The sequence below is a fragment of the Berghia stephanieae genome, chromosome 5 (genome assembly GCF_034508935.2).
Source record: "Berghia stephanieae isolate SIO BIC M18660-M18661 chromosome 5, UCSD_Bste_1.3, whole genome shotgun sequence".
NCBI classification, from domain to species: domain Eukaryota; kingdom Metazoa; phylum Mollusca; class Gastropoda; order Nudibranchia; family Aeolidiidae; genus Berghia; species Berghia stephanieae.
The window spans coordinates 72261401-72274491 of NC_088364.1; the positions used below are offsets into that span (position 1 = coordinate 72261401).

The 13091-nt window shown below is 34.0% G+C and overlaps 1 protein-coding gene across 2 annotated transcripts in view; it reads left to right on the forward strand.

Annotated features, from left to right (window-relative positions):
* The first annotated feature begins 3502 nt into the window (after nt 1-3502).
* LOC144973553 (mitochondrial Rho GTPase 1-like) overlaps nt 3503-13091 on the forward strand; it is a 33888-nt gene continuing 24299 nt past the window's right edge. Inside the window, exons 1-9 of one of the 2 annotated variants that reach the window (XM_078916118.1) lie at nt 3503-3703; nt 5100-5161; nt 5515-5573; nt 6546-6627; nt 7663-7760; nt 8715-8825; nt 9164-9214; nt 10477-10578; nt 12546-12587. In XM_078916118.1, coding sequence (XP_078772244.1) covers nt 5116-5161; nt 5515-5573; nt 6546-6627; nt 7663-7760; nt 8715-8825; nt 9164-9214; nt 10477-10578; nt 12546-12587 — 591 coding nt within the window. In that variant the 5' untranslated portion in view covers nt 3503-3703; nt 5100-5115. Of the gene's footprint in view, nt 3810-5099; nt 5162-5514; nt 5574-6545; nt 6628-7662; nt 7761-8714; nt 8826-9163; nt 9215-10476; nt 10579-12545; nt 12588-13091 lie in introns of both variants that reach the window. The other variant, XM_078916117.1, reaches the window with a different exon arrangement.

A 13091-nucleotide genomic window follows, 5' to 3' on the forward strand; every position in this document is an offset into this window, starting at 1 on the left:
ATCATTATCATCATCATCATCATCATCACCATCATCATCATCATTATTATTATTATTATTATTATTATTATTATTATTATTATTATTATTATTATTATTATTATTATTATTATTATTTATTATTATTATTATTATTATTATTATTATTATTATTATTATCATTATTATTATTATTATTATTATTATTACCATCTATTTTTTCTTTTATTTATCTTTTAAAACGAAATAAAACGACACTTAGTCTTAATCAACTGACTCTGGCCTTTGGGTCGCTTATCAATGTATGAATGTATCATCGTTTTGTATTCCTTTTATATACTTACTTACTTACTTAATCCTCTTCGGGCCTTGAGGCACATAGGGCATCCACCAGACATCTCCATTTTTTGCGATCGGCTGCTTTTGCGGTGGCTGTATTCCAGGACAGGCCTGCTTCCTTTAATTCTTTCTCCATCGTCCTTCGCCAGGTTTCTTTGGGTCTTCCCCGCTGTCTCTTCCCATCTGCTGTCCAGTACAAGGCTGTCTTGGGAAGTGACCCTTTTTCCATTCTGGCCACATGACCCAGCCAACGCCATCTTCTTCTTTTTATTTGGCTATCAATGCTAGTGCAGTCAGCTTTCTTTAATAGATCCACTGTTCTTATTTTTTTTTCCTTTTATATAGATAGTAATAAATAATAATGTGAAATTGAATGTAAGCTTCAATTTAATTACAAAAAAGATCTTAACTACGCCACTACCACATTATATCATTCAACTGTGGCGTTTCATTCATCCTGTTTTGTTGATAAAGGGGAAACCCGAAACGTTCATTTGATCTGGGTTTTTTGTAATTGAATTGAAGCTTACATTCAATTTCACATTATTATTTATTTCTTCGAACGTCGAGAAGCAACATTTACATTTATATTGATTATGTGTATAATTAGCGTTGTTCGTGTACTGTGTTAGGGCTTCATGATTAAGTTAATCTATGTTATGCGCCCAGAGCCCTCCTGATGAAGGGATGTTTGGCGCACTATAAATCTATACCATTATTATTATTATTATTTTTATATAGATAGTCACGTTTATATCAATTCGTTCCACCTTTTCTGGACATATTTTTCCTTTCCCTACCTGACAGTGACACGTTCGCCGTGGAAGGCAACATTTGGCGTTCCCCAAGGTTCCGTCCTTGGGTTATATTATTCCGAGGCAAATAAGCCAATTATATATGCCGAAATGTCAACTAATTGCTTTCTATGGTTCCATACTCGGGAATATTATATCAATGTTAACTAATGGGAGCGATCTATATTAATAGCTCAGTTGGTAGAGCACTCGCTTCACACGCAAAGGGACTGAGATCGATTCCAGGTGAAGTCGATGCTGTTTGTTTTTGTTTGTTTTTTTTGTTTTTTTTTTGGGGGGGGGGGTTGGTTTTTTTATGACTCCCCTCTGTCCATACAAAAGTGATTGGGTAGCTGGGTCCTTTAGATCTGGAGGCAAGTGCTTTGCGATAGATTAGCGTCTTATCCAAAGGGCAGCCAGCAATTGTTTTGCGCTATAGAACTAATATAATATCTGAAGGATTTCCTTTCTATAAATTCGACTTAAGACAAAAGAAACTGAAGGACATAATTCAAAATTCACCATGCCTACAGCCAGAACAGTCAAAAGGGAATTTTTTTCCCCTGCTGCCCTATCCCTTTGCGGATATATGGTCGTGTTATGACACCCTCTTTCGGATCGGAAGGTCCTGGGTTCGAGTCCCGAGTGACGCATAGTTGAATCCTTGGAAAATGCTCTTTACTCACATTCTCTATGGATGAACAGTTGGGCAATGAGCACCACGGGTAGATGTATGTTTTCCCATATGACCACTCCTTTAAAGACTGATTGCCTAAATAAGCTCAGAAGACACCAGCAAAGCATCATCTTTCAACTAAGAACACAACACATACCGCTCAACAACCATTTAAGCAAAATTACAAAAGACACATCCCCTTCCTGCCCCCTATGTCAACACCCCAATGAAACAGTAACACACCACTTGCTTGAATGTCAACCTCTTGATGACCTGAGATGCACATTCCTCCCAGTAAATCCAAGCATCAGTAACACACTTTATAGTCACCTGGAACTAACTACAAAAGACGTCTAACTTCTACGTCATGACACAAGACCGAAGGGCTAGAGCTCAGGTGGTCGCTGGTTCGGATAAGTAAGTAAGTACTCACATTCTCTCACCGAACTCAGGTATAAAATGAATACCTGGCCGTTAACAGCGTTGTCTAGGACCAAAACAAATTATTGGAATATCGCCTAACATATGTTATGTCTCGTTCCACACGTTAAGTGTTACTGTTGGCTAGGAACCCCTTGTAAAGCGCTTTGAGCACGCGTGGTAGATATTGGACTATATAAATGCTCCAGTTTTTTGGGGGGGGGGGGGGTTTTTGTCGTCGACGCTGGGTGCCCCCCCCCCCCCCAAAAAAAAAAAAAAAAAAAAAAACAAACAAAAAAAAAAAACAAAAAAAAAACAAACAAAAACAACAACCTAAAAATAAAATAATTAAAACATTAAAATACGATTGGAATCATATTTATCTTCGTGTTCAATCCTCGGGATATCATTAACTGATATTAATCGATCTAATATGTTAAACTCTTAATGTAAAATGTAGATAGTGATGATATTGATTAATAATAATAATAATAATAATTAATAATTAATATATATAATATAATAATAATAGATGATGAGATGATGATAATGATAATAATAATAATAATAATAATAATAATAATAATAATAAAATAATAATATGATGATGATGATGATGATGAGTGATGATGATGAGATGATGATGATATAATAATAATAATAATAAATAATAATAATAATAATAATAATATGATGATGATGATGATGATGATGATGATGATGATGATGTGATGATGATAATAATAATATAATAATAATAATAATAATAATATAATGATGATGATGATGATGATGATGATGATGATGATGATGATAATAATAATAATAATAATAATAATAAAATAATAATAATAATAATGAAGAAGAAGAAGAAAGAAGAAGAAGAAGAAGAAGACGAAGAAGAAGAGGAGGAGGAGGAGGAGAAGGAGGAGGAGGAGGAGGAGGAGGAGGAGGAGGAGGAGGAGGAGGAGAAGGAGGAGGAGGAGGAGGAGCTTATTCGGTTGGCATTGAGCTACTTAGGAGGTTTAGATTATTCCTCGTTTTATATCATGACACTATAATAATATATACATTGGCTGTATAGAACAATTTAAACTACCAATCCATTTATTTTTTCAAAGAATAGAATCTTTAAAAATTGTTTTAAGTGTCCAACAAATTCTCAACGATACACAGGAAGCATCAATCTCAAGGGATGTAACTCATATTAGTACTTAAAGAACAATGGTTTTAATTAGATTGCCTCCCGTGTCACAAAGATATTAGGGGACGCAATCAGCAAACCGGAAGTTATGTGAAAGGACGAGCAAAACATGGCGATTGTTATCAAAGAATCCCTCAAATGTTGAGCATTGCAAGTTTTGATTATTTGTGATGCTCACTGGACATCTCAAATTAGCAAATTTAATAGTGTCTGTGGAATTAATTGAATTAATAATATTGCATTAGTAGAAAATGGATAAAATGTAGCTTCAAAATCTGTTCAGGACTGTTTGTGAGTCGTGAGATCGGGGAAGGTCAAGATTTTCTTTGCTTATTCTCAAATTCACTTCACACAAAAACTTTCACTTTGTTCACACCACCTGTCATTTGTTTACAAGGTATGAGTGTCAACAAATATGCGATTTGTAATTAATCTTTGTTGCCATGTAAACAAATTCTTATTTTATTTATCTCACGCATTTGCTTGTACTTGTACTTGCAGGCAAGCGCAAGGGACCAGCGAATTAAGTTCTAAACTAAGAAGAAGACTAAGAATAAGAAGACAAGAAGACTCGCCTTATATATTTGTTAGCCAACCTCTAATACTAAGGGCAAGGGACTTAGACTTAAATTTGTCTTAGTCTTCTTAACTAAGCATTAACTCTAAAAAGACATAGGCTGAGGCTGAATAGGTTCATCAGTTACCACTTACCACTTACTTACCGTACAGTGCAAAACCAATTTGGAGATACTACCAGGGGCATAGAAAATGAAAAAGCCATTCATTTTCCAATGTAATGTAAATAGAATATTAATATTTGGTACTTTTGTTAAGACTAAGACGTAGATCCTGTTTAGTAGATTGATTTTACTACTAATGTACAATATGTGCTGATAGCCAGGAAGGACGTCATAGTCTCACAGCACACCTAAAGTTAAAGTAAGGGGGGGATAAAAAATATATTTGAAGTAGAAACCCCAACCCTAACTAAAAATACTATAATTATAACCTGATGAAACATATAATGTTTGCCATCACTTACATTATCAAAACTGATGGTAAAACACAGTAAATGACAACCTACTCAGACAATTGTTTTTGTAATTAGAAAAATCGTATCACTTATAAAAATGAAATTTATCTTAAATAATAATATTTATTGGACATTGCATCCAATTGAAAGTCCATAATGATAATGGCTAAAAGTTAAAAGATTAAGTAATATAATAAAAGTGCTGTGAAATTACGCAAATCATCCTGATAGCCAGATGTTTTATCTTGAGAGAAACTACAACCGATTTTTTAATAATCTTGCCATAGAAGGTTTTAGAAATGTTTAAAAATTTTCTTTTTAAGAACCAAATTCTAAGTAATGTTGCAAAATAATTAAATGACATTTTACATTTTTCCTCCCTCTTCTCGGTTACATATTTTTAATAAACTTTTTAAAAATACCCCCTATCTACCCCCGTTGAAAGAAGAAAAAATAAACAAAGAAACAATCTCATGTGGCAACCTAGTTGCTCGGCAAAATATTGGTAAAATAACCCACTTGGCAGGGGTCATGTCTTTACAAAAGTAAAGACTCAACTATTTAATAACATATGATTGCATTATTTTACTCCTCTTTTGTTTTTGTTTTTCATTTGATTAAATTTTTAAAACAAATTAAACCTCATTTCCACAGGGTTGAATACAAGAAGATGGCCTCCTATAAGCGGGAGGTCAGGATTTTACTTGTTGGAGACGGTAAGACAATAAGATATTTTAAGTTGGAAATTATGTAACTTATTTATCCGTTACATTTTCTGCAAAGAATTTTTAAAGGAGCTAATGAAGATGTCTTTTACTTTTATACTGATGTTTTATAACTTTTAATCAATTTTACAAAATTTTATAAATATGGTTATATGTAAATTTTGATTGCTTGTTTTTTCGATCTGACTTTTACTCTTACTTTGTTTTTGTTTTGTTTTTTGTGGGTATTTTTTTGGTTGTTTTTTGTTGTTTTGTTTTTTTTAGTCTTTTGTTTTATTTTTGTATAAGTTTTTTTTATATGCGAGCCAATTCTTGTAATGATTATGATTATTTTAATCCAACAGAGAAAGTTGGGAAAACATCTTTGATATTGTCGTTAGTGAGTGAGGAATTTGCAGAAGAGGTAAGTTTTTTTAGTCACAGGAGTAGAATCAGTTTTGAAAAACAGATTATAAAGCTATGTTTTAATTTTAAATGAATTATAATTATACCTTATACTCCCGGAACAGGAATCTTTGATCTTATGCTATGATGTATAACTTGAATGTCTTTTGCGGTTCCTGACCTCGCATAGTGGGCAGGGAGGTGCATTATGTGTCTTTTATCACCTTATATTTGTTTTCCAACATGCTTTCTGTCTTTGTCGTGGAATGAGATTACTTGGTTTTGTCCTAGGCCTGGCCGGATACCCTGGCTGAGAGGGAAACAGTCAAATGTATTGTTATTGTTGATATTTTTTTCCTTGTAAATCATCTCTCTGTTATGTATTATTATATATGTTGAATGTATAATGTAAGCATTTGAGTGTATTCCTCTTTGTTGGATTTTGTGCTTATGTCCGTATGAGACTTATAGGTGATCTCAAACTAAGTACATTGGTGGTATGCTCTTGAAATCTACATCTGATCCCTCTTTGTCCCCAGTTACCCTATGTCTTACTTTTTCTGGGGTGCTTTTTTTGTATTTCTAGAACTTTTTACTATCCCATTTTCTTCCTTTTTACTGGTGCTGATATAACCTAGAGGTGTTGCAAGCGCCGTAAAACCCTTAAAAACAAAACAAAAAACGTCTTTTGCTTTTGTACCAACTGCCTATGTTATATGTTGTTAGTGTTAGCGATATTTGTATTTGGTAGGTTTGTGTGCATCTGAAGTGAATTATAAAGACAAGTTGTAAAGTTTTATTCATATGGTTAAAAAACATATATTCTTGTTTGTCATTTATGTTTAATTAAATTTGTTGGGGTTTTTTTTTTTGTTCTTCTAGATTTTTCTTATGAAATAAATTGTGATGTTTAACTCAAGACTCAGGCCTAAATAAATTTTTACATCTCTTTCATTTTCATCATCATCCTTTTCCTTTCCAATGACATCAGGTGCCGGCAAGGGCGGAAGAGATCACGATACCAGCAGATGTCACTCCAGAACATGTACCCACATGCATTGTGGATTACTCAGGTATATAAATTAAATGAAAATAAAAATAAAATTGAGCTTTATACAGCGCAATGTCCACTAAATGGGCTCAAAGCGCTTTACAAGGGGTCCCTGGTCAGCAGCAACATTTAACATGTAGGATGGGACATGCCGCCTGTTAGGCGATATTACAATTTTTCGGACAAAGACAACGCTGTTAACGGCCAGGTACTCATTTTACACCTGAGTACGGTGAGAGAAAGTGAGTAAAGAGCCTTTTCCAAGGACTCAACTATGCGCCGAGTGCGAGGCTCGAACCCAGGACCTTCCGATCCGAAAGCGAGTGTCTTACCACAAGACCACATAGCCGCATATGGCTTTTCTTTTTCTGTCTGTCTTTTTTTTTTTTTAAATTATTTTTTGTGATGCATATTTAATGTATAATTCTTTGCTCAAGGCAAAGTAACATAGATTGGATAATGGCGTACGTGTCAAAAAGATTTTTATTCTGTTTCAATCATATGAGTACTTTGAATTCAAAATTGGTATTTATAGAGTCTGTGGATCACTGACACAATATGTTACCTACAACAAAATCAATCTTCTATGTTGAGCATGTCTCTGATTTGGGTGACAATATTTCTATAAATGTTCATATTTATCCTTTTATCTATTGCTGAAATTGTTCTTCATAAAACATAATTGAACAGTTTTCTTGTATTTCACAAACACTTGTACACATGTGACCAAGTATTTCAAAAGGGTACTTTGTCAGGGAGAGTCCGATGCTTCAAGTAGATTCCTGAACTTAAATTTGAAAATTTGAATTAAGGTGAAAATTTTAGTTACATGTGAAAATATGAATTATTTGAGTTAATGAAAATGCCCTCGATAAAGAAAGTATTTTTGTTTCGAAAAAGGCTTAATTTTCCTTATTATGATCTCATTTTGACTTAATAAACCCCAATTTTCTAAATCAAGTTCGTCACAACATAGTACTAGATTGGTGCCGTGAGTCACATTCTAAAAGAATTTTATAACGTTTTTATCATTTTGTGTTACTTTTGTTTGTTTCAGCCCAAGACCAGAGTGAGCAAGTTCTTCAGGATGAGATTCACATAGCCAGTGTCATTTGTATAGTCTACTCAGTTCTTGATGAAGACTCGATACAGAGGGTAAGTCTTTTACTCCTTACGCATTCAGTAAAATTGTGTCCTTCAATTATACACGAGTCATAAAGATGGGAGTTTATGCAGATGTCAGTAGCATGTGATAGTGAGTAAAGAACTAAGTAATAATTATACATATTTGCATTTGGCATTTCCATTTCATCATGTTCAAATTGCTTCCCATTTTATTTCCTTACATGCCATATTCTATCTCATTTCTGTTTCATCCTTAAAAAGTTGCCTGTTAGGCACCCTTAATTATACTAGCTCTCTTACAATAGCATTTTCTGCCTATTGCTATGTATTCGTTCACACCTAAGCCGAATGGGGTGAAAATATATATTTTGTCTCGTAAGAGAACACGATGCAAAAATACAGTTTCAAAAATCTAGTCATGACAGCGGCTTCGAATTGCTTATAAAAGCTTTAGAACAAGACAGTTTACTGGTCGGCTGTCAACACCACTATTGCTAGTCTCTTACAGTAAACTCGCTCCCATTCAAATCTTATGTTAGACTCAATGACCCAATCATCCACGGGCAACTTATTAAGTATGAAACAGAAATGAGATAGATTATGGCCTGTAAGGAAATAAGATGGGATGCAATTTGGGCATGATGAAATGGAAATGCCAAATGCAAATATATATAATTATAACTAAGTTCTTTACTCATGGGGTGGGGGGGGGGGGAGGGGGGATTTGACCAAATGCAGAATCAATCCAATTGCACTACCTCTTGAACTGAAGGGCCCCTCTAGTATTTTTATTAAATTATTTTTTTTTAATTAGTTTTGTTTTTCATAAGATTTGGATTTGGATTTTTATTCTTTTGTTTATCTTTTCATTTTTTTATTATTAGTTTTTGTTTTTTGTTTTTTTTAAAATTTTGTGGGTCAGTTTTGGATATTTAACACTTTTTATCGAGTCATATTGAACTTTATTCTCTCTATTTTTTATAGTTAACGACATACTGGCTCCCCTTTATTCGATTCACACTTGGAGAGGAACACAAGACTCCTGTGATTTTGGTCGGAAACAAAGTCGACTTGACAGACATACAGACATTAGAGGTGATTCTTAGCCTGGTTCTGCCAGCAATTTCTTATTGATATTTTTATTATTATATTTTGTATTTATTTATTTATTCATTTATTTATTTATCTGTTTAAAAATTGGCGTAAAGAGATTTTTTGGTGTGTTGTGGTCAAAATCTTTTTTTTTTTCCTCTTGCATTATCACCATTTTCTTTGATAGCTGATTTTGTTAACTTCTAATATATTTTATATAGCATTAAAAAATTTGGTTTTGACTATGTCAGCAACAACCATTTTGATAAAAGCATTTGTGGAAGATATTGTTTACCACATATATTGTATTTATATGTGTATTTTTAAAATATCTATTTCAGAGTATCCTTCCTATCATGAATGACTTTGCAGAGGTTGAAACCTGTGTCGAGGTAAGAGTCAGGCTTGTAAATTTCCCACTTTAATAAAAGGTTATGTTCAAATTTCGAAACATTCTTATATTATATTGACATTTTATCAACACATTGGAAAAACAAGGATGTAAGCTTATGGTGTGTTCAAATAAGGCACAGATTGTTATTGTTTTTATTAATTCATTTCTGTAGTTTTAAGGATAGAAGCTTTTATCTATGGCAATTCATTATTAACGTTTAAAACATTGATTTTATATGTTCAACTATATGGTGTGTATTTCGAACCATTTATTTGTTTAACTTACAGATGGATGAATGATATGCAAACTTTTAGCAATTATGACCTGAATTGGATTATGAAGCTTCAAGTTTTCAAAATTATCTAGAGGAGCTGTCATCAAATTTCATTTTCATTCTTTTCATTATTTTTTTCCCTTCCAAACTTTTTACTATTCAATTCTTACTTTTATTTTCTAATCGTCATGGCGTCGAGTTAATATTGCTCATGAGGCCTGTGACAGAGAGTGATGATAATTGTTGTTTGAAGAAAGCTTCTCAATCCTATCTCAACTCCAATTTGTGTTTCTCATTTACCTTAAATCACAGCTTTGTGAATTTAACATAAGAAAATCGTTATTGCTTAAAATGGAGATGAGCTCGTGTGGCCATTGAATGACAGTGCATGGATGAGGGGGTTGTTGGTTGTTGGTTCGATCCCCAGTCGAGGTAGACTGATTTTTTGGGACGTTTTTTTTTCTTCTATTTTTCTTTCTTGCTTTGTCTGGCACCTTTCATACACACTTGTTCAGATCTTTTTATCTTATACTGGTGCCTGCTCCTTAATTTCTTTAATTTGGGATTACTTAATACTAAGTATTGTCGGATGATCTTTGCCATGAGCTTAGAAGTACAGCTTGACTGGCTAATCTCTGTTGTAAAGACCGCCCTTCCCCCTTTCACTCCTTCAAATATTCCATACCTGCCAACCCTTCCGCTTTTGGCGGAATCATTCCTATTTTCACTCTTCCTTTTGTACCATTCCGCCATTGTTTCTAAAATTCCGATTTACAAAAATGATGATAATGGTAAGAATGAAAAAGAGCAAAGAAGGGGGGGGGGGTGAAAGAGGTTAAATTTTTATTTTTTGGTCTCAAATTCCTATTTTCAGGCGTTCTGATTCCACCTTTGGAATGTGTAGGGTTGGCAGGTCTGAATATTCCCAAAAAGGGCCAATTAAGTGTTAATTTTAGGTAACATTCATTTTTGTCTTTTGCTTCCAGTGCTCAGCAAGGACTTTGAAAAACATAAGTGAAGTATTCTACTACGCCCAGAAGGCTGTGCTCCATCCCACAGCTCCAGTCTATAACCCTGATGAAAAGGAGGTGAGATGCTAAAAAACTAGCGGGTCACATTAGCTCAGTTGGTAGGGCACTCGCTTCACACACAAAGGGACAGTGTGTTCGATCCGGGATGCAGTTCAGATTTGTTTTTTTGGGTTTTTTTTCGATCCCTTGTCCACATCAGTAAATGGTTAGTTGGGTCTTGTTAGCGGTTAGATCTGGTGGAAAGTACTTTACAATAGATTGGGGACCTATCCAAAGGATATCAAACTGTTGCTTTTGCAGTCCTGCCAACTACTACGGAAAAATCATAAAATTACGAATTTTTTGGCTTCAACAACAGAAATAAATAGACATTTTTGATTCATTACAATGTGATAATAAGAAAACTTTGGTGCCACAAAGCATATATTCAGGGTTTTGAAGGCATATTTAATACAGATAAATGTCAAATATTAATTTGTAAAGTTTATTATAGTGACTTCTATTTCTTCTCTCTGAAAACTACGATTTTTTTACATTTCAAAGGTCTGCCATTGTCCGTTTCATGCTATAGAAGCCGGGATAATCTCTGGCTCCATCGGCCTAATGTCTCGAAAGGACTTTAAAAACCCCTCTAATTTCTTACTTTACTTTACTTCTACTATACAGATGCAGGAGTGATCTGATTAAACTGGTTTTCTCTACTTCATTTTTTTCAGAGCATTGGAGCCGTTAGGGAATATTCTCTATACAGTTTTATAACATAATAGATATCATTTTTATATGAAAAATGACTGTAAGTATTACAATAATGAAATGTAATGTAATGATTAATATATATAACGATCAGAATCGACAAAGTGCTATAAGACACTTCGCGTACAAAGACAACAGGAAACCTGCATATGTATTAGCCTACTTATCATTCCTTTATCGGCTGCCAATAATTCATACCCTTTTTTACTTTGTTGATTCCCAACTGCTCAACATTCGCCTGCTTTTTTCATCCGTCCGTAATTCATATCTTAAATCAAGGGTATATATGGTGCCCTCTGACTCCAATCTAGTATTGAAATCAGGGTTAGCCAGGCATCAAAATTGATGATCAGTCTAAATTATTAATGTTGAGTTCAATTATTGCTATTGTTATTAAATAGAATGAGCATATTTTTTATATAAATTGTAATACGCTTCAACAGTCGTAACGTCACTTCCATCGTAATGACGCATGTAAACTTAGTAAATGGCTCTAAACTATCGGAACAATGGCAGACGCCCTTATGAAATATTTCTCCTATGAGCATTAAAAAAGTATCCAGAGGGAAAAAAAACCATCATAAATCTGATCATGTTTTGACTTTTACACATTCTGATCACAAGACATATGAAAAGTGCTAGCCAGCACGAAGAATAAAAAGTACAGATTTTCTTTGTTTAGAACCAAGATGGCCACCGTTGCTGGACGACGTGACATCAGACTATTGAATCCAATAGGATTCAATCGTTGTAACGTCACTTCCTTCCTAATGACGCATGGTAGCTTAGTAACACTGGCTCTAAACTATCGGAACAATGGCGGACGCCCGTATGAAATATTTCTCCGGCGAGCATAAAAACGTTTCCAGAGGAGAAAAAAAAAACACATACATTTGATCATGTTTTGACTTTTACACATTCTGATCAAAAGACATATGAAAAGGGAATGAAAAGTTCTAGCCAGCATGAAGAATAAAAAACTAATGATTTTCTTTGTTTAGAACCAAGATGGCCGCCATTGCCGGGCTGCGTGACATCAGACTACTGAATCCAATTACATCATGATTCGTAATTCTGATGAGTTTTTGAATCCATATATTATAGATAATTACAAGCACATCCAACTCATTATTTCTATTATATTTTCAAAACTTTACCCACCTGACATGTATGTTTTCTAAACAACTGAGTTCAAGGCTTTTTCTTTTTTTTCTCTTCAAAATTATTCAATGTGATGTTTTAACAGCAAAAAAACTTGTGTCTATTTCCAGTTGACGTTGCCTGCCAAGCGAGCCATGACTAGAATATTTAGAGTAAGTTCGAAATTCAGCCTTTAACAGTCTTCTCACTGCTGTTTTGTTGGTTTTTTTAAATTTAGCTTTTATATAGCGTAATATCCACTAAATGTGCTCAAAGCGCTTTACAAGGGGTCTTTGACCAACAGCAACATTTAACATTTAGGAAGGTTCATGTCACCAGATAGGCGATGTTACAATTTTTTCGGACAGAGTCAACGCTGTTAACATCCAGGTACTCATTTTACACCTGAGTACGGTGAGAGAATGCGAGTAAAGTGTCTTCTCCTACGACTCAACTATGCGCTAAACGAGGCTCAAACCCTGGACCTTCCGAATTGAAAGTGAGTGTCATACCACTAGACCACATAGCCACACTGTTTTCAATATGGTTTATAATTTTGGTTTAATCAAGTCAAACCACATTGCTAATGGTGATATAAATCGGTGACTTGTCATCGGTGTCAAATAATGATTAGAATAATTGTATACGAAACAACAGAGCAAGTGTAATTTTTTGGA